General features: G+C 42.0%; 2 protein-coding genes across 2 annotated transcripts; one reads left to right on the top strand and one right to left on the bottom strand.

Annotated features, from left to right (window-relative positions):
• The first annotated feature begins 1,097 nt into the window (after positions 1–1,097).
• spx (spexin hormone) lies at positions 1,098–3,626 on the top strand. The gene is made up of 6 exons (XM_030725317.1): positions 1,098–1,152; positions 1,578–1,661; positions 1,790–1,847; positions 2,091–2,153; positions 2,550–2,636; positions 3,562–3,626. Exons 1-6 carry the CDS (start codon positions 1,147–1,149, stop codon positions 3,624–3,626), a joined length of 363 nt encoding a protein of 120 aa, XP_030581177.1. The 5' UTR covers positions 1,098–1,146.
• A 2,917-nt stretch (positions 3,627–6,543) lies between these two features.
• On the bottom strand, positions 6,544–22,229 carry golt1ba (golgi transport 1Ba). Its single transcript, XM_030725301.1, has 5 exons — positions 21,888–22,229; positions 21,233–21,324; positions 17,593–17,771; positions 13,174–13,255; positions 6,544–7,962 (listed from the first exon to the last, which is right to left on the bottom strand). The coding sequence occupies exons 1-5, from the start codon at positions 21,910–21,912 to the stop codon at positions 7,924–7,926; spliced, it is 417 nt and encodes a 138-aa protein (XP_030581161.1). The 5' UTR covers positions 21,913–22,229; the 3' UTR covers positions 6,544–7,923.
• Between the last annotated feature and the right edge of the window lie 49 nt (positions 22,230–22,278).

The raw sequence follows: 22,278 nt of genomic DNA, 5'->3' as shown, positions 1-22,278 counted from the left end.
GAGACATCTGCATTGGGAACTGTGGAACCAGCTCCCAGTTTGGATTCAGGAGACAGACACCCTCTCTATTTTTAAGATTAGGCTTAAAACTTTCCTTTATGATCAAGCTGATAGTTAGGGCTGGATCAGGTGACCCTGAACCCTCTCTTAGTTATGCTACGACCATGGCTGCTGGGGGTTCCCATGATGCACTGAGTGTTTCTTTTCATTCACCTCTTTTCACTGTGTTTATACTCCACTCTGCATTTAATCATTAGTTATTATTAATCTCTGTCTCTCTCCCCTCTCAGCAGATGACTGCCCCTCCCTGAGCCTGGTTCTGCTGGAGGTTTCTTCCTGTTAAAGGGAGTTTTTCCTTCCCACTGTCACCAAGTGCTGCTCACAGGGGGTCGTTTTGACTGTTGGGTTTTCTCTGTATTATTGTAGGGTCTTTATCCACAATACAAAGCGCCTTGAGGAGACTGTTTGTTGTAATTTGGTGCTATATGAATAAAGTTGAATTGAATTGAATTGAACTGAATGCCGTTAGCTTTCTTGTGTAACCCTCTGTTTCATGTGGAGCACTTGGGCAACTTTGTTGTTTTAAAAAAAAAAAAAACTTTGTTGTTTTAAATATGTTTTATAAATAAATTTGGATTGGTTTAATTAGTGGTTTAATGTGTTGCCTCTTGATTCATGAACTATAACTCCAATTTCTCTGTATTCTGCTCCAGTGAGCAAGGTGCAAACATATTAATATTGCTGGGAATATTGCTGTTGTTATCATCACCCAGTGTGATCCACATTTCATATTAATGGCCTGCAGCTCCAACCACTAATTTAAAAAATAAATAAATAAATAACACCCTGCCTGGGGAGCTGGAATTACTTAAAGTAGCTGATTTTATTCACAGGTATTTAGAGTAGACTTCGGCTGCTGGTGAAAGGACCTGGATTGATTGGTGGTCCAGCTCATTCGTTCCCCTAACCGCCCACTTTCCATCAAACTGGCATGACCTATTGCTGGCAGACTCATGGCAGTGCGGAGCGCAGAGGGTTCACAGAGGATATAAGTAGAGGGAGAGGAAACAAAGCCAGCAGCTACTCTGAACCTGATTTTGTCTCATCGTCTCTACAGGACACCAGGCACACAGGAATTCTGATACGATGAAGGTAGGTACAAGGCATAAAAAGTTTGCAGTATTTAGGTAGATGGAATCTGAGGAGGGAATTTCTCTTTTTTTCAAGTTTGAGTATCCAGATTTTTTGCAACCTAAAAAAGGTGATATAGACTAGCAATTAGGAAAATATTATCTTCATTATACTGTATAAAAACTTTCTAAAAAATAAATTAGCAACATTAAAATAAATTTATACATGGCAAGTGCTAAAAGTTCACTTTTCTCTTTGTATTTACAGATATATTCTTGTACATTATTTTGCACTTAGTTCACTAACTCTGAAACCTAATTATTAAAGCTATTGTCAAATAAATCTCAATGCATAAATCCTAACAGCAAAACACTAATTACATCCATATCCAGCTGAGTCAGGATGCTGATGAGATTATAAATTGGTTCTTTCTTTTTTGCCGTCAGGGTTTGAGGACCATCACAACAGCTTATGTACTCACCCTTTTATTGTTGGCAACATTTATCTCGCAGTCATGGAGCACACCAAAGGTGCAGCTGGTTTATTTTTCTATATGGAGCTGTTTTTACACAATAACTAAATAAAATTCCTCATTATCTGACAGTGCGCTGATGTCAGAAAAATATTGACAACATTTTTCTTTGTTTCTTCCGTAAAGGGCTCGTTCCAGCGGAGAAACTGGACCCCGCAGGCTATGCTGTATCTCAAGGGCACCCGTATGTATTTAGCTACTGACAAACCTATAATGGAAACTGAAAGTGTTCAATACTGAAGAGTGCAATATTTTAGTAATAGTGTGATTTTATTCCTGATGCTAATTTTGATTCAAAGTTATCTGTCAGCATGCCATGAATCTGTGATATGATAAGAGGAGGATGACAGTAAATGGGTGTCACTGTAAAATGTATATGAAATAAACTGTGAAAAGAATGGTGTGCCTTTTAAAAAATATTTTTCAGAGGGCAGAAGGTTCATTTCAGAGGACCGAAAAGAAGGAGATGTCTATGACACTCTGCACCTTGGTACAATAAGTACTCTATGCAACAATTAATCCACTTTATTTATTTAAACCTAGGTCTAAGTCTAAGTCATCACTGGGGATAGCCCTAACCCTGATCCTACCCTGAAGGCAAAATGGACTCTCGAAAGAAAAAAAATCTAGTTTTTGATGTGTGTCAGTTAAAATGATCATTTTCTTTGTTCCCTGACTGCTGAGACTTGGGAGAAAAAAAAACAAAAACATATTGTGATTGCATAGGGTGAGGGTCATCACTGAGAGTGACTTAGACCTCAGGCGGTTAACTATAATTCTTTAAAAAAAATCTGTTTCTATCTTTATATACAGTCTGTGGTTTCCACAGCAGTCCTTGAACTGCAGTCACCTTTGGCCCTGTGTGTGGTGTTTTCTTGATTGTCAGAGACCCGCAGTCAGAACACAGAGAAGCTGAGTGTGGACCAGGCAGCTACTGTTCTGCTCAACTTCCTGCAGCAGGCCAGAGAGGGAGGTGAGAGCAGAACCTGGACAGGATGAGCTATGTTCCACATGATAGCTGGTTGCAGGGTTAAATGTTCCCACAGCTAGGTTTGATTTATTTATTTTTTTTGAGTAACTGGGTCATGATATTGAACAGAGGTACTTATGACAGGTTTTCAAATGTATGTCTTTGGTGCTTTGAGTATCAGAAGGCACCATCTTAGCCACATCTGTCATGTGGTTCAACTGTTTTCAAGAGAAAGTAGATATTGCTACAGCTGATAGTTCCAAAACTCACACCTAGACAGACTGCATAGATAACTACTGAACTACTGCCAAATATACTAACAAACAGATTTTGAGATAAACTGCCCCTTTTAATATCTTGGGTGGAAGTAGCACTGGGGTCTTCCACTCACTGACCCCCTCCTTGTTCTTGAACGAGTTCCAGTTCTTCGAAATATGGTGCAAATAAACTATTAAATCAGCCAACATTTTCACTGGCTTTGAGCTTGAAAGTAAGCATAACTTTCACAACCATCCTCTGAGGGGACTTGTCACCATACAAATAATAAAGTAATAGCTATTTAACATGTGATAAGTGTGGTAAAGGGGCTAAATCCCCTTTACCACACTTATCCTTTAACCATGAAGTGTGATGTTTTAATAAAAAGAGTTTCATTGAAAATTATCTGTTCCATTATCTGTTCCTAAACCTAACTAAATAGTATTGATGTCTGAATCTAAGAAGTGAGAAACAAATGAAAGTTATTCAAACACTGTTCATGAGTATAACTGCTTTGCCTTTGAATTCGAGGTTTTGATGGTACAGGACAAAGAGCTCCAGGAGGAGTAAAAAGCTCTTAAGGAAGTTCCAATGAAAGATGTCTTTTGCTCTCCTTTCACCCAAGTGATTCTAATTCCATCATATCGTTTACCCTCCCTCTCTATTCTAGCTGATGAAAACCAAGACGAGGTGTACTTCCAGGAGCTGCCGGTGTGGAAGAGAGAATATTTCTAATGTTGTTTGTAATATTGCCAGACAATGTCCTCTTTGATTTGTTCTGTGTGACGGAAATTAACAGCTGTAAAATATGAATTCTCCAACCATGAAATGTGATGTTTTATTAAAAAGAGTTTCATTGAAAATATGTTTGGTCTTAAGTTTCCGGACAAAACATTGAGGTAATTTTGTACTTTTGTGATCACAGTGGCATTAACCTACAACATCCACGATGTATCAGTTATACTGTCAATTAGTACAGAGCAGCACACAGTTATACTGGTACAGAATAGAACTAACACAATAAAACTAATCAGGATTTTCTGATATGAGATTGTACAGCAAAGATATCTGCAGTAAGAAATTTGACAGAACCCAATTTTTATGCCACGCTTGTGCCTACAACACATTTAGTATTTTCAATAATTTATCAGTCTGAGGCTTAATATAAAGAAATATTAAGTGATCCCTGTTTAGAGAGAGACTGGTATATATAAGCTGAATTCACAGTACAAGTGTTGTTATTAGTGTTCACGGCCAAATAGCTCATGTTTATGAATCTATGATGAAGGCGCACATTATTGCTGTTGATTTCCAAATCTTTCAGTATTGCCCTCAACCCAAACGTAACACTTGGCTTCCAAAAAAACCAGCAGATGGTAGATGTTTCTATCACTTCTCTCCTCCTGCTTTCTTCTGACCTACTCTTTAAATGTAATTCCATTCAATTTTATTCATATAACACCAAATCACAACAATAGTTGCCTCTAAGATAACAACCCAACAATAATAGAGAGAAAACCCCAACAGTCAGATGACCCCAGAGAACAAGTGTGAATTGATTTCTTTTGAGGATTGTTCCCACAGCTTTTTGTGGAGGTGTTAGCTGGAGGAGAAACTGTGTCTTTCTACTAAAGGATGCTTTAAATGAAGGAGCTGAACATGTAAACAACTTGATCTCAACAAGCAGACAACTTTTCAACAGGAACCCTTTAAAGTGAATACTATAATGTATCCAAGGGTTGTTTTGAAACAGGAGCTAATATCATGTTAACAGGACACACACTCCCCTCCAAAAGTACTGGAACAGTAAGGTGAATCGCTTTATTTCTGCTGTAGTCTGAAAACATTTGGGTTTGACAGTAAAAGATGAATATGAGACAAAAGATCAACATAACAGCTTTTATTTCCAGGTATTTATATCTGGATCTGATACACAGTACAGAAGATAGCACCTTTGGTCTGAACGCACACATTTACCTTTTGAGCAAAAGTCTCAGTCTCCTCTTTAGTGCCTAAAATGCTCTACAGGATTTAAGCCTGGAGATCAGCTAGTCTAAAACCTTCCCTGATGAACTTCTTTGTAGTGTTGGTGTATTTTGGGTCATTATCTTACTGCATGATGAATCAGTCTGGTTGCATCTTTCTTTAAATTGACAGATAAAATGTTTCTGTAGACCTCTGAGTTCATTGTACTGCTGCCATCATGGTGATATCATCACTGAAGATTAATGAGCCTGTCCCAGAAGAAGCCATGCAGCCCAAGCCATAACATCATCTCCACAGATGAGCTTGTATGTTTGGGATCATGAGCAGATCCTTTCTTTCTCCAAACTTTAGCCTTTCCATCACATTGGTAAAGGTTCATCTTTGTCTCATCAGTCCATAAAACATTGTCCCAGTTTCTGAGCCTTGTCTCTGAACTTCTTGGTAAATTCCAGCCTGGCCTTCCTGTTCTTCTAGCTAATTGGTGTTTGCTTCTTCAGGTTCTTGAGTTATGCACATGTCAATATTTAGCTAATGTATTGCTGCACTGGTGCTTCTCATGCAAATGTAGAGTGTGCTAAGATTTTCTAATTGTGAAATTGAGTAGAATTTATCAATAATTTGGGTGATTTTATGGTGCTGAATCCAAATCCGGTCATTAAAATTCAATCAACTAAAGTTTAACTGCCAACATTGAGGATCAACAATGCCAGAAATTTGCAGTTTCTTACAGTGACTGCTTTGATCTGTCAGTAGATAAAAACAAAGTTTTACTGCTACATCCAGTGATGAATCGTGTTTCTGGGGCGGTCCACAGTGATGCGAAGCTTAAAGCTGGGATCTTTGATGGACCCCAAGTCCACGAGCTTATTAGAGACAAAGACCTTCCCTCTAAGCTCAGACCCTTGAACTAAGAGCACGGGAATCATTTGTTCAGGTGGTGCAGAATTTCTTGGCCAACCACAAACTATGAAGTACTAGTTGACGACATGCTCGTATCATTCAAACATGGGTTGCAGAATGTCACCTAAGATTCACCTCCTTCACTCTCATCTTGATAAATGAGAGTGTAGCAGTATACAGACTGCAGGCACAGGTTGTTGATATTGAATGATTCTGAATCACTAACACACACACACACACACACACACACACACACACACACACACACACACACACACACACACACACGGAGGTAAGAACAAACTTGATTGGAACTCACATTTCATAAGCATGACAATAATTTTGTGTACTTATTTTGAATAAGAACATTTCTACACACATATTAATGAATTGAATGAGGCCTAATAATGTTGGAAGAGATTCAAGTGTTACTGTTTTCAAGTGTTACACTGTCACTGAGGCAACGCTGCCAAAAATATGAGCAGTGGATTCAAAAATCCCAAACTGCCGCACCTGAAGTAGGCAAAGGAATTTCACAACCTACTGCAGAGATGAACACTGAGATAGAAAAAAGGGCTTTACCTAATTAGAAATATCAGTCCTGCAAACAATAAGCCCAAAGTCCAATTAAGAAAAAAAAAAACTACCTGTGGACAGAAGGAAAAAAAATCCCCAGAACTTCATTTAGATTCTCTCACATATTTACTGCAAACTATTCAACACTCTTAAATTACTACATATAGCTGTGCCACATACATGCATGCATACACATACATATGTGACACAGTAACTTTACCTGACCCGTTTTGCAATGAAGTTCCAAGCAGAAGGTTTAGATAATTACAGTCCCCTTTGGTCTGCATCTTTGTTTATAGCAGGTGGCAGTGGAGCAGTGGGTAGGTGCTCACCTCGCAACCGGAGGGTTGTTGGTTCGAGTCCCCGTCTGATGCTGTCATTGTGTCCCTGGGCAAGACACTTAACCTAAGTGTGAGTGTGGTTGTGGGGTTGGTGTTTGGTGGTGGCTGTTGGCACAAATTGGCATGCTTCTGTCAGACTGCCCCAGAGCAGCTGTGGCTACAGTAGTAGCTGTGAATGAATACTGCATGAAATTTTACAGTGTCTTTGAGTACCTTGAAAAGCACTATACAAGTCTAATGCATTATATAGTACCATAGTACCATCTCATCTCTCAGGGCCCACACAACAGGTCGGTGTAGGTGGTCAACTTTGGTGTGATTTTAGATCCAGCCCTCAAAGGTAGATCATTCTGGTTTTCACTGACCATAAAATAATTGTTATATTTTGTTGCTGTTGTATAATAATTACACAATATATGTCAGCAAAGATTTCCAACTTGGATATTTCATTCATCAAGATCTGATGTATCCCATCATTTTTCTTTGAGCAGTATATTTTAAAACAAGAAGCTTTGCATAAACTGTACACTGTTTTTATAACTTAATGATGATTGAAACACTCAACAATTGTACCTATCCCGGCAAGTATGATCAGTCTGTCACAACACATGACGTCAAGCAATCATATTTAAAAAATAATTTATACTGAAGCACTTCTAGCCAACGCTGAACAGAAATCAGAAAGGAAATATTACAGCAGGCATACTCTGTATTCAAATAGCTGGAAGACAGAAACTAACAAAAAACAAATCATGTGTCACAGAATAACTGAAGAACCAAAATGGTGGGTTTAAAAGCTTTTGTGCAAATGAAGTTAAAGCACAGGCACAGAAACATGAAAAACATGGCAGGATGTTGGCCCACTTCTCATCCTTGTAGGGGGGAGGCAGTTTTTTCTGGTAGTTCCACAGATTCTGAACATCGAGGAGACAAAGTCAGGCCGTGAGGGAGTCTTCTATCCTCCACTTTAATGCAAGATGTAGTCAATGGTGAAGTGATTGGTATTTATTGTAGTGACCTTAGTAGCACCAGTAACAAACTGTTGGTGCAAGGCATTGTTGTTGGTAATGCTGAGCAGTGAAATTACAGACAGAAAACAGTCTTTGTCTGCATCAATGGGGAAATCTGAATCTGATCTATCTTCAGATGCTTTACCTCAGCGCCGTGGGAGACTGATGGGTTATAAAATCTGTACTCAAGCAACTTTATCTGGGTACAAAAAGTCACTGTTATACCATGGTGTTGCTCTCGCCCACTTTGTCCACATACTGAAAGAAAAGAAAGAAACCATGTTAAGTGACATCTTGTTGACATTCAGCACTTGTGAAAAACATGTGACACAGACAAATGTAGGAGTTTTCAACAGAACAATGTTTGCAGGATCACACATGGCTGGACTGCAGTGTTTTCCATTATTCTTATTTAATATTTAAACATGCATGAGTTAAAGGGACACACCACAGGTGACAAGGACAAGCAGTCCTAAAATTTCCGGTCATTTTTACAACCCTGGTGATAAAATGACAATGATTGCTCAGCAAATAATTTATAGCTCACTACATTGGTAGTAATGACTGCAAACACCAACTGCAATTTTAGAGGTACAAGAATAGACTGCATAGAGAAGTTGACACATCTATCTACCCATCCATCCATCATGTTCCCAAGCTAGCAGAGATGTCATCTGTACTGTGAACCTCTTCCAAATGGCTGAGCTCCTCACCCTAGCTCTAAGGCTGAGCCCAACCACCCAATAAAGGAAGCTCACTTCTTGCTTGGAGTCACAGTTTCACTTTTCAGTTACTATCCAGAGATTGTGGCCATAGGTAAAGGTGGGAATGTAGATCAACTGATAAAATAATGCTTTCACTTTCATGCTCAGCTCTTTCACCCAACAGATCAGTATAGTGTTGGCAGTGATGTGCACCAATCCAAGTTTTAAACTCCCTTTCTTCTCTCCCCTCTTTAATAAATAAGATTGCAAGATACTTAAATTCCTCCACCTGGGGTAGCGATTCATCCCTGACCCAGAGGGGGCACTCCACCCTCTTCTGACCGAGAACCATCACTCAGCCTTGGAGTTCCCAATTCTCATTTCCTGCCACTTCACACCTGGCTGCAAACTACCCCACAGCAAGCTGGAGGCCACCACCTGATAAAGCCAACAGAACATCATCCACAGCGGTGGTCTCAGGATCATGCCTAGAAATTCTGTATCTAAAAGTTGTGAATAGCCTCCCCTGCCTCCCCTGGGGGGCTCAGATCACAACCTGGTTCATCTCCAGCCTGTGTACAAACCCTTGGTACACAGAGAACCAGTTGTGACACACACAGTAAAGAAATGGTCTGAGGAGACTGAAGAAGCTCTGAGAGACTGCTTTAGCTCCACTGTGTGGGAAGAGCTTTGTGCCCCTCATGGGGAGGACATCGACAGCATCACGGACTGCATCACTGATTACATCAATTTCTGCGTGGAAAACACTGTGCCCACCAGGAGGGTACGGTGTTTTTCAAACAACAAACCCTGGATCAACTCTGAAATAAAGGCTCTCCTGAAGGAGAAGAAGAGAGCCTTTAGATCAGGAAATAAGGAGGAGCTGAGAGCCGTGCAGAAGGATCTGAGAAGGAAAATCAGGGATGGAAAAAACATCTACAGGAAGAAGATGGAGGACCAGCTACAGCAGAGCAACATCAGTGGGGTTTGGAGGAGTTTGAACTCAATTTCAGGCCACAAACCAAGCCCTAGGGTTGTGGGAGACTTAGAGTGGGTTAACAACCTGAACCAGTTCTTTAACAGGTTTGACCAGCCACCCACCCCTCCCCCAGCCCAGTCCCCCCTGCTGTCAGCCCCACCATCTTTAATGACTGCCAACCTTTCTTCTTCTTGGGACCTCACACCTCTCAGCTCTCAGCCATCACCCACCCCCTTCACTTCTGAGGACTCCATCTCACAACCCCCATCCCCCACCTCCATCTTGTCCCTCTCAACTCATCATGTGAGGAAGGAGCTACGTAAGATCAAGGTGCGAAAGGCTGCTGGTCCAGACGGCATCAGCTCCAGGCTCCTGAGGTGCTGCGCAGATCAGCTGTGTGGCATCATGGGATACATGTTCAACCTGAGCTTGAAGCTGGGGAAAGTACCACAACTGTGGAAGACCTCCTGTGTGGTACCGGTACCAAAGACCAAACATCCAAAGGATCTTAGCAGCTACAGGCCGGTAGCCCTGACATCGCATCTAATGAAGACCCTCGAGAGGCTGGTCCTCAACCATCTACGCCTCATGGTGTCGTCTTCGTTGGACCCGCTGCAGTTCGCCTACCGGCCTGGCATCGGGGTGGATGACGCCATCATCTACCTCCTGCACCGAGCTCTGACCCACCTGGAGAAGCCTGGAAGCACTGTGAGGATCATGTTCTTTGATTTCTCCAGTGCTTTTAACACCATCCAGCCAGGACTTCTGAGAGACAAGCTGGAACTGTCAGGAGTGGACCACCACATCTCCGAGTGGATACTGGACTACCTCACTGACCGCCCACAGTACGTGAGGACACAGGGCTGTGTCTCTGACAGGCTGGTCTGCAGTACGGGGGCCCCACAGGGAACTGTGCTGGCACCGTTCCTCTTCACCCTCTACACTGCAGACTTCTCCATCAACTCCCCACGCTGCCATCTGCAGAAGTTCTCTGACGACTCTGCCATAGTTGGCCTCATCACAGGTGAGGATGACTCAGAGTACAGACAGTGGACTCAGGACTTTGTGGACTGGTGCCAGCGGAACCACCTCCTGATCAACGCCGCTAAAACCAAGGAGCTGGTGGTGGATTTCCGCAGGCGCAGACCCAGCACACGGACACCGGTGAACATCCAGGGAGTGGACATTGAGATAGTGGACTCTTATAAGTACCTGGGTGTTCACCTAAACAATAAACTGGACTGGACTCATAACACTGATGCGCTCTACAGGAAGGGTCAGAGCAGACTCTACCTGCTGAGAAGGCTGAGGTCTTTTGGAGTGCAGGGGACACTCCTGAAGACCTTCTATGACTCTGTGGTGGCATCAGCCATCTTCTATGCAGCAGTATGTTGGAGCAGCAGCTTGTCTACAGCTGAGAGGAAGAGGATAGACAAGCTCATCAGGAAAGCCAGCTCTGTCCTAGGATGTCCTCTCGACTCAGTGCAGGTGGTGGGAGACAGAAGGACTCTGACCAAAATAACATCACTGATGGACAAAGTCTCCCACCCCATGCATGAAACTGTTGCTGAGCTGGAGAGCTCCTTCAGTGACAGACTGCTGCATCCTAAATGCACAAAGGAGCGTTACCGCAGATCCTTCCTCCCAGCAGCTGTAAGACTTTATAATCATCACTGCTCCCAACAAAAACCACAATAACCTACACAATGTAGGATAATATATAATATACTGTAAATAGTCCGGCCTGTTAAGGTTCAACACACAGGCACATCATGTACATTGTATATAGTGTTAGTGTTATTATTAGTAGTATTAAGGTTAATATTGTTTGTTGATTTTATATATATTCTTTTCTTAATAGTGTGAATTATTATATCTTTATTTATATTTATAATAACTGCGGCTGCTGTTACACCCAAATTTCCCCTCTGTGGGACAATAAAGGCTGTTTCTTCTTCTTCTTCTTCTTCTAGACTCTGTGACAAAGGGCAGCCCTGACCCTGAGTCCAACTCCCACTGGGAACAAGTCCCACTTATTGTTGGCAATGCCAATCAAGGTCTCTATGGGCAGATACCCCATACTTCTGAAGCACCTCTCTGCAGGACACCCTGAGCGATGTGGTTGAATGCACTCTCTAAATTAAATAAAATGTGTGTAGATGATAGCAAACTTACACACACACCCTCAAATATCCTCAAAGAGGATAAAGAGGAGTGTGATCCCTCTATAATTGGACCTTCCAGTCCTCTTTCTGAAAGAGGAGCCATCACCCCAGTCTTCCAATCTAGAGGTAACACCACAGACCTCCATTCGATGTTGCAGAGGCATGCCAACCAAAACAGCTCCACAAAAGAGCCCTGAGAAACTCAAGGTGAAGCTCATCCAGCACAAACAACACCAAAGAGTTGTTTAACTGTCTCATTAATCTCACCCACAATGATTCCAAGACTCAGATTAGAACATTGCTTCCCCCTCCTGAGTTGCAGGTTTGCCAAAATCACTTTGAGGACAACCAAAAGTCTTATTCCATGGTCTCACCAAACTCCTCCCAAAGCCAAGTTTGTGCTCTGCTTGGCCTGCCAGAACCCATCACTGTCCCCAGAGTTCCATGCGCTAAACATGGAATATGCTACTATTAAGAAAGAAGAAACTCTATGCAAATATACCATATCTATACGATTTTGTTGGGTTAGCTAACAGGTTAGTGGGATATTGTGACAGATTATCTTATATATAGTATATTACTGTTTAGCTTGTTAAAAGATTTTCAGGGCATCTTTGTAGATGCAGTGAACAGGATTTTACCTTTACTTTTTTCTTTTTTTTTTTTTGCAGTGTATAAAATGTACGTTTTGCCAGGTTTGCTTGGTGGTGCGGTGATTAGCACTGTTGCCTCAAGGCAAAACGGGCCTGGATTCAAACCCACTGGGGCCTTTCTATGTGGGGTTTTAGGGGGTTCTCTCTGGGTAATCTAGGTTCCTACCACAACCCAAAGACAAGCATATTAGCTTAATTGGTGAGTCTAAATTGGCCATAGGTGTGATTATAAGTGAGAATGGTTGTCTGTCTCTCTGTGCTAACCCTGCAACAGACTGGTGACCTGTCCAGAGTGCATCCCACCTGTTGCCCCGTGACAGCTGAGAGAGGCTCCAGCCTCACAACAACTGGATTAGTAAAAGAAGTCGGAAGGATGGATGAATGAATGGATGAAGAACCTGTCACAAGTTTAATCAGTCACCAAATTTACCTGTGGTGTGTGCTATAAAAGAAAAACAAAATGAAACAAAACCCAAAAGGAATTCCCAACTCCAGCTCAGGAATGATGAGGCTGGCAATCTGAATATTGTAAAGCGTGTTAGATAAGTTAACATGCAAGGGAAAATCGGCAGTGACTGACCACGACTGCTGATTGTCCTTGGAGCCTTACGAAGGCTTAAAAAAAGAAAAAAAAGGGAAAAAAAAGAGACGCTCACCTCAAACCAAGTTTTCCACACAGCAGTATAGTAGGAGTATTTTTATTAGCCATAAAGCATCTCATACTGTATGTTTTAATGTAAGTATTTAAACCACTGATATACTTGGCATTTAATTCTCCAAACTGCTTCAACCCTAGCTGTGTATACTGAGATAGCATGCCTGTCAAACCTCCAATTAAATAATCCTGACAGCTTGGCATTTATTTGGGACAGTCTAGTTGTGCTTGAGGTGTTGAACAACAAAAAGAGCCATGCTGTGTTAAAACACAGAAAAGCTGCATGTTAGTTGTAGTGTCGGGTAATACTCACTGCACTGATAAAGGGCAGGTTTAGGATGGAGCCCAGGACTGGTATTCTTCTGATAAAGCCTACAACGACTGGAAAGAAGCCTCTGCATATGATTACAGTGAGAAGAGTAAGACAGAGGGGAGAAGACAAAGACAAATAATGAAAACAAAGAATTGAAGCATGTACAGTGTTTTCTGTTTCTCTGACTACAGAGTTATTAACACTAACTTCCTCGCTTTAAAATAACCTCAGGCTGGTTTTCCTCTTCAGCACTATCTACACCTTCTGGTTCAACAATCGGATAGGTTGAAATTGGCCTGTGATAATGTGCAACTGACAGATCGTATATCATATCACCCACCAAGTATATTTTTGAAAACACCTTGCCAAAAGGGGCAGAAAGCACAAAAGACACACTGGAAGAGAGTCAAAAATTAAAAATAACTAATGATTAAATGCTGAGTGGGATCTGTCTCACAAATCCAAACTGGGAACTAGTTCCAAGGCTCTGCCACACATGCTACGTTTCCACTGCTGAGGTGCCAGTGCTGGTTTCACCGAACCAGCAAAACGCTTAAGAACGGGTCCGCGTTTCCACGGCGTTTTGTGAACTGCTCCTTTACGTATGAGTGAGGGCGGGTCCTCGTCTGGACACAGAAGCCGAAGTGCACAAACGTGGGAGAACACACTCCTCTTTCTTGTGCTGAGAGCACATTTTACGGTCCAAACCAAACTACTGCAGCATCTGTGTGCAGCACAGAGGGAAACACAGACAGAGATTAGAGCAAGACGACAAGTACGCACTTTGTGTCCTTTTATCTGTGATATGAACTGATACAAAGCAGCAAGTTCAGCCTTAGGCCCCGTTTACACGACACCGTTTCAAAATGAAAACGCCGTCGTTTTGATGCGTTTCAGCCTTCCGTTTACACGAGAACAGTGTGAAAACGATACGTTTTGGAAACGGGGTCCAGAGTGGAGCGTTTCAGAAACGCTCCGGTCTCCGTCTTCGTGTAAACGCACGAATACGATGCTTTTTGGAAATGGGGGCACTCGTACATGTGCACTATGGTTGCGACCGCCACAGTTTTGCGCACATGTGCTAAAAGAACAACAATCGCAATGGCGGAATCATGAGTGCTTCTTGTGCTGCTCAGGCTTTTGAACCTAACTTAAACTTCAACTTAAATATCTGCGTACTTCGAATGGCACGATTCCCAGTCAATATTTTCCTGTGTTTTTGCAGTTTTATAATTTAGTGGTGTGTGTTGTAGCAATCCAACCTTATCGTCAGTCCACGCAAAGCTTCTCACATTGACCCTTTTGTAAAGAATGAACAAATCTTTGCAGCGGATCCCACCGAGCCCCACCTCGCATCTGCATGTCGTGTAAACAAGCTTTGCAAAAAAAAACACACCGCCAACTTGTGGCCTGGCAATGGGAACTACAGTGTTTTCATCGTCTCCGTGTAAACGCAGATCGTTTCTGAAACGTCTCTGTGTAAACGGGAGGCCAAAACGCACGACACTGGAAACGTTGTTGTGTAAATGGGGCCTTAGGGCCCAACCTAATTCAAAGCTGTGAGAATCGCATTGCTTTTCTCATGTAATACACACCATGCAGTGAAATAGTGGTAGAAAACTCTACGTTGAGATGGCAGAGTCATGCCCTTCTGCCGCTTTCGTCACGTGTTCTTGGTTTGAGACCAACTACCTTGCAGGGCCTGAGTTGAACCCAATTTTCAGCTGAGCACAGAGTGCATTCACGGTGGAAAAACCGCTAAATGGTTCAAATACTGGCACCAGCATCGGAACCCCATCGGTGGAAAAGAGGCCCCATTCTACTCTTAATTATCCTAGGAAAAAAAAAGGGGGAAAGGGTATGGGGTATAGGTTCTCCCCACTGCTGTCTTTCTTCTCTCCCAGGTATTGATGGGGTCTGGTCCCCTGTGGCTCTCAGGTGTTGGCCTGGTGGGACTATCCTTGCTGTGGTGGTGGGGTGTCATGGTGGTGGTGTGGGGAGTATGTTTTTGCATCTGTGGGCAGGATGGGGGTGGTGTGAATGTTGGGGGCAGTGCGGCTGGGGGATGGATGGGAGTATATGGGTCTTGCTGGCTGGGCTTTGTGGCTCTCCCTTTCCCCTATCCTTCTCTTTTATATCCTCTCTCTTTCTAGTCCCTGTCAGTACTCTAGCTGCAGCATTTTGGATCAGCTGAAGGCTTTTCAGGGAGCTTTTAGGACAGCCTGATAATGAATTACAATAGTCCAGCCTAGAAGTAGCAAATGCGTGAATTAGCATTTCAGCATCAGTCTGAGAAAGAATGTTTCTAATTTTTGAAAAATTATTGCACAAATGCAAAAAGCGGTCCTACATATTTGTTTAATACGTGCACTGAAGGACAAATCCTGGTCAAAAATGACTTCTCACGGTGTTACTGGAGGCCAAAGTAATGCCATCCAGAGTAAGTATCTGGTTTGACACCATGTTTCTAAGATTTGTGGGGCCGAGTACAAGAACTTCAGTTTGATCTGAATTTAGAAGCAGGAAATTAGAGGTCATCCAGGCCTTAATGTCTTTAAGACATTCCTGCAGTTTAACTAATTGATATCATCTGGCTTCATGAACAGATAAAGCTAAGTATCATCTGCATAACAAATGGAAACGTATCCCGTGCTTTCTAATAATACTGCCTAAGGGAAGCATGTATAATTTAAATAAAACTGGTCCTAGCACAGAATCACGTGGAACTCCATAAAGCTTACAGGACCTGGTATTCCCTGGTGGTCTCCCATCCAAGTACTTACCAGACCCGACATTGCTTAGCTTCCAAGATCAGACAAGAAACTTCATTCATAAATTAAATGTATACACTTTAAGTACTTTAGCTACTTCACATCTATGTTCAATTTAAAATCACCAGTTAACTTAGCATTATTTACAACTTTGGACTGTGAGAGTAAGCCAGAGTACGGGAGGAAACCCATGCAGGCACGGGGAGAACATGCAAACACAGACAAAGGCCCCAAGTGGAGTTTGAACCCGGAATCTTCTGACTATGAGGCGACAGTGCTGCCTGATTAGACTGGTTCCATACCAGTTGTCTTTTCAAAGTTCTTTTGTGCTTAACCTAGTATGGCAGGTTGGGGACAATCTTAGAACCCAGCCACTGTCTCATCACTTCCCACCTACTCCACCACTCTGCGCAGTCTACTTTTTAATTTTCCAAAAAAAAATTTTTTTGCACCGTCCGCCGTCTCCATTTCCAGCGCCATGTGGACACACGTGGCAATATTTACGTTCTTTCAATCTGAGCCATTTGATTGGTTCACGACTGCCATGTGACTATTCATATCGTCTGCTGCTGTCATGGCTTCGGTCTCGGTCATAAGGCGTGTGCTACTTTGGCATGCCCCCCTGCTACTCCAAAACAATTCGAAAGCCCTGCATGTATATGCAGATGCAATTGTATAAAGATTAGGGTAAGAAAGTCCCAAAGGAGGCAGATGAAGGAATACTTTGAGTACCGGCTTAATCCACTGACGTGCCTTCTGTAGAGGAAGCAGACTCTTTGGACGTGGTGGACAACTCACCCATCACTAGGGGTGAGGACAATAACGTAGTTAAACAACTCCTTGGCGGCAGGACCCTGGGGTGGATGAGATTCACCCTGAGTTCCTGAACGATCTGGATCTTATACGGCTATTTTTGATGACTCACCTCTGCAACATTGTGAGGCGATCTGGGGTCATGCCACTAGACTGGCTAACTGGGGTGGTGGTTCCTACCTTCAAGAAGGTGAAGAGATAAAAGCAAAGCTGACAATTCACCAGTCGATCTACACCCCTACCCTCACCTATGGTCATGAGCTTTGGGTAGTGATTGAAAAAACGAGATCGTGGATACAAGCAATCAAAATGAGCTTCACCCGAAGGGTTGGCCTCTCCCTTACACGTAGGGTGATGAGTGCAGTCATTTGAGAGGGGCTCAGAGTAGAGCTGCTGCTTCTCCACATCGAAAGGAGCCAGTTGAAGTGGCATCTGACTAGGATGCCTTCTTGCTGCCTCTTGGGTGAGGTGTTCCAGGAATGTCCTACTGGGAGGAGGCCCGGGGTAGACCCAGGACATGCTGAAGAGATTATATCTCTCAGCTTGCCCGGGAATGCCTTGGTGCTAAACTGGGGATGTGGCTGGGGAGAGGGAGGTCTGGGTTTCTCTGCTTGGATTTCTGCTCCCCGGGGCATTATATTTAATATAGGACTTTGGAAGATTCAGCCCCCAAAACTAATTTTCAATCAATCAACTCTCAAATTGTGCCCCTTCCAACATACATATGACCATCATAGCTTTCATGTAAAGAACAAGTTTACTGTAGCTCAGATTTCACTGCTTCATGGGATCTTTGGAAACAAGTCAGTCACCTGCCTTTTTTCATTCATCTTACCTGAACAATAGGAAAAAACCATAGATCTCCAGCACAACCCCAATAATGGGCCAGCCAATCAACACCACAAACACTCCTCCCAGGAAGAAACTGGTGGCCTTCATCTTGTGCTTCTGAAAAAAGAAGCGGAAGGTCCTCTCTAGCCCAATGACGAAGGCGAGTCCAGCAACAAAGAGGATCTACAGTGAAAAAGTGAGCCGAAAATATGAGAGAATGGTACGAAACTGGAGGGACACAAGATCAAGTATCTAATTCTGTAATCAGCATCATATGAATTAAAGTATGAATAAAAGGAAATACATTCAGTTTAATTTTATTGGGTTTAAATGACCATTGTGCAGCAAGTAGAGCTGCTACAAACCAAAAGCAGTCAACTAGTCATTAACCAGTCTGTATATTTACATATACATATATTTTCTCTGGAGCATCAGAAAAATATTTAAGTTCCAGGGCTGAGAAAAAAAAGCCAGAACATTTTTTAACACTGTGCAACATTACAGACAAAGAAAAAACATGATCCTTTTTACAAGCATGTTCACTGGTAACAGCACTGCCAAGAGGTGAACATCAGGGCTGCAATTAAAGATTATTTTGGTAGCTGAATAATCTGTCAGTTTTTTTTTATTGATTAGTCAGCAATTATTTCAATCTTAACTCACCTGTTCATGCCTGCCCACCTGGTAACATCACCTTGTCTCTTATCACAATTAAAATAATGACCAATAAAAATACGAGTTTGAAACTAATCAATTTTAACATTAATGTGACCATCAGAATAAATACCAAATAAACAATGCATATTAAAGTGAATGCAATTTTTATTTTTAAATGAAAATATAATGTGCAAATGAGGTCCAAAATATGCAAATAAGGCTTCAAATTAAATCAAAAAGATTTTTCCATCCAAAACACCTGAAAAGTTTACAGATGATGCAGATCATACAGAGGTTTACTATTCAGAATGAAGCTGATATTAATGCGAGAAAAAAATAGGACCCGATGTAGCTGCTTCTGTTGTCCTTCAATCATTAGCTAACATAACTGAAATGGTGGCACTTAGAAGACATCATCCATGACAGCTTGTTTCTGACAGGTAAACTAACAGAAACATTACTGTACAAACATTAACAGGTATCAACGACGCACTAACGTACCCATCCAGAGCTGACGTCACAGCTCCAGGGTGCCGACGACAAGTATGCACTTTGCGTATTTTTATTTGTGATAAGAACTGATACAAAGCAGCAAGTTCAGCCTTGAAAATCGCATCGCTTTTCTCATCTAATACACACCATGCAGTGAAATAGCAGTAGAAAACTTTATGTCGAGATGGCAGAGTCACGCCCTTCTGCCGCTTGTTTTCACACGTTCTTGGTTTGAGACCAGCTTGTGGGGCCTGAGTTGAACCCATTTTTCGGCTGAGCACTGAGTGATTTGCGGTGTTAAAAACGCTGAACAGTTCAAATGCTGGCACCGGCACCAGAACCTCGACGGTGGAAAAAGGGCCACAGTGATCCTTTTACTTTGTTAAAACACTCACTAGAAATGTAGAACTGACAATGCAGTGCAAGCAAAATCTACAGTATTGCTGATCATCCTGCTGAAACCAGACCTTTGCCTTGCATCCCAAAATCAAGAAGAGAAACATTGGAGCAATATGGAGGACATCGGAGAACTCTGAGATGAAATGCAAAGGTTTGCTAATGAACCTGAGCAAAATGAATTAACGTCCGATACTATTTTGGCTGGTATTGGAAACTTTCTCGAAACACTCGGGTGAATAAGTGCTCTTCTAGATTTAGACATTGATGGCAAAGTCTTGAACTGCTTCAGAGAAATCAAGCATAGCATACTTGTTAAAGACGTCCAAACTTCAAGCATGGGAGCAGGACAGCCACATTCCTGGATGTTCCTGTTGATATGCTCACTACCTTTGCCATGGCTGGTCTGTCAACCCGAGTAATTGCAGATCGGTTTGGTGTGTCATCCCGCACAATAACAGATGCACTCCACCAATCCTGACCAGCGCCACCCCACAGATAAAACTCCGCCCCCTCATTTGAATATAAGAACATGAAATAAAAAGAGCTTAAAATGAAAAATATGGTTAAAAAAATAAATAAAAAGTCACTGAAATACGTAAAATAGCTTTACAAAATAAAAGTGTCACAAAATAAAACTCCATTATGAAATAAATAAATGAATAAATCGTGAATAAATAAATCTTAAAATAAATTTAAATAAAATAAGATAAAAATTTCTTTTAAAAATATTTTGGTTCATTTCATGGGGATATTTATTTATTTCATGGAATATTTATTAATAATTTATCAATAGCAGTATTTATTTATTCATTTATTTCATTTTGAATGAAATGGCTCTCCATAATTTAAACCTTTGCCTCTTATAAAGTTCACTGTTCACTGTGTTTCGGGGCTCATGACGCATTCTGTCTTCAGGACTTTGCTGCGCAGTGTGTGATGCAGTGAAGCACTGTCACCTGTGCAGGTCTCCCTCTGCATCTGTCCCACCAATTCACTCTTTTCCCCACACATCGCAGGCGAGGAAAAGTGACAGACGGCTTACCTCCGATGTCAGCGATCAGATCTTCTGCCTCGCCTGTTTAGAAAATCTGTTTTCCACGTTTCATTTGGCCTTTTTTAGCGGTCAGGCTGGCATATTACTGTAAAAAGTGTTGACCGATGTTTTTATCCTCTGATCACTGATCAATGTGTCATCAGCAACAAAAAATGGGCTAGTGCACAATTCTTAGTGTGCATGGCATCTGTTGCAGTGCATTGTGGGATTTGTAGTATAAGCGGTGGGAGCGCTATTCAACCATGGGCCATTAATAATAGCTATATGAAATCATCTCACGGGCCGTATATAATTATATGGCGGGCCGGATGTGGCCTGCAGGCCTTGAGATTGACACGTGATGTAGACAGTACTAAGGGGTTAAGGAAGAGCAACCAGCTCTTTGTGTCCTGGGCCCCCTCACATAGAGGGAAGCCTATATGCTTCCATGATTGGTCAAACCAGAGGGTGTTTCTCATAGTGAGATACCGCACTCAGTTTTCAGAGAACCAGGTTTACACCAGTAACCAAACGTTTTTGTGAATAAAGTGCCATCTTTTGGTGACACTCTGCAATTGAGGGAAAGGGATGTGTTCATGGTAGGGGAGGAGGGGGCATTTCCAGCAGCTATCAGCCAGCTGGTAGCGGCAATTTTAAGTGGCTGTATCTGTATGGCTGCTTTCTTTGTGAGATCTCTCTTGTAAAAGTGATTTGAGCTTCCGGGTTAAATAAAGGTAATAATAATCAACTAAGTGACTTTATGATAGTTTTTTCTTAAATGTGTAATTGAAATAACGCAAAGGTGGCGTTGCTGAGAAAGTAAAGCTCTTCAAGACTGGAGAACCTGAGAAAATGAGCTAATGTTGATCCCATTAGGCATAAATGAATCCAAACATTTCTAACATTCACATGGCTGGATAATATATTGACAAATTACAGTTTTCTGTGTCACATGTAATACGGTAGTGCATCCGTGCATACTTAGCACCTAACATCATAGAAGATGAACTATTAGATTAAATGCTCAACGTAACATCACTGGTAACATAAATAGGTTACTCACATTTCCAATAGCCAGAAGTGCTTTGTCAAAGAACAGGATCATACCGAAGAAGAGGAAAAACACCCCGAAGCCAGTTAATCCCATTCCAATCTCTGCAGGACAAACACAATCCACGGAAAAGGTAAATGACCAGCATCCATCTGAAGATGGCACATACTTAACTCTTAAGATGAAATGAAGAGATAATGCAATGCTCCGCATTTTTCTACGTCGAGAGCAACCCAACTTGTTTTTACCTAGCTAAAGGACACAGTGGCAGCGACGCTACGGTCTACATATCACAGTGTAATCCTGCACATGGTCATACTTCTAATGGGATTATTTCAAATGACAGCACACTGAAGCACCCCAATAATACACATGGAAAGGAAGCCAGAAATGTCTGCATTAAAATCAGAACGGGAGCTCCGTCGATCACTGATTACTAACGTTGTCAGAGCTTTTGAGAAATGTAATAAGAAGTTACAGTGAAAATATGGGATTTCTAGGAGGCACAGCGGCTATTATTAAGGGATACGCTGCTGGCTGCTTGTGCCACTGTATGCCATGAGACAAATGAGCTAACTTTCCCAGTACTGACAGTGCTAATTAGCCAAACAGAGCAGGGTTAACTGAGACAGAAGGAGTCTACAAATACGCTCAAAAACACTCTTACTCTGAGAGTCCGTTAGTGAAATCATCTTGAATATTAGTTGGAAGGGAAAGAAGCAGAAGAAAAACTCTATTGAAGCTTCTCGGAATAATTTGGATGACAGCTGCCACTGCAGCAACAGCCACGTCTTCCGGAAACACACTTTCTCTCGTTGACATCTTCCGGAACAATGTCCATGTCGCGTTCAACGCCGTAACTTCCGTTTATTAGCGTTATAGTTAATAATATTACCTTCTTTAGTAGGACACATATACCACGTAGATACCCTACTCTATTATAACACAACTTCTGGACTGCATGTGACGCGAATATGTATTAAAAAAGTGGAACACAACAAATTATTTGCTCATCTTGAATGTACCAAAGTGTTAAGTTGTTTTATTCCCTGCATTTA

The sequence above is a fragment of the Archocentrus centrarchus genome, unplaced genomic scaffold (genome assembly GCF_007364275.1).
Source record: "Archocentrus centrarchus isolate MPI-CPG fArcCen1 unplaced genomic scaffold, fArcCen1 scaffold_52_ctg1, whole genome shotgun sequence".
Classification (NCBI taxonomy): domain Eukaryota; kingdom Metazoa; phylum Chordata; class Actinopteri; order Cichliformes; family Cichlidae; genus Archocentrus; species Archocentrus centrarchus.
The sequence above is the reverse complement of the archived record's forward strand: the minus strand, read 5'-3'. Positions and strand labels throughout refer to the sequence as shown.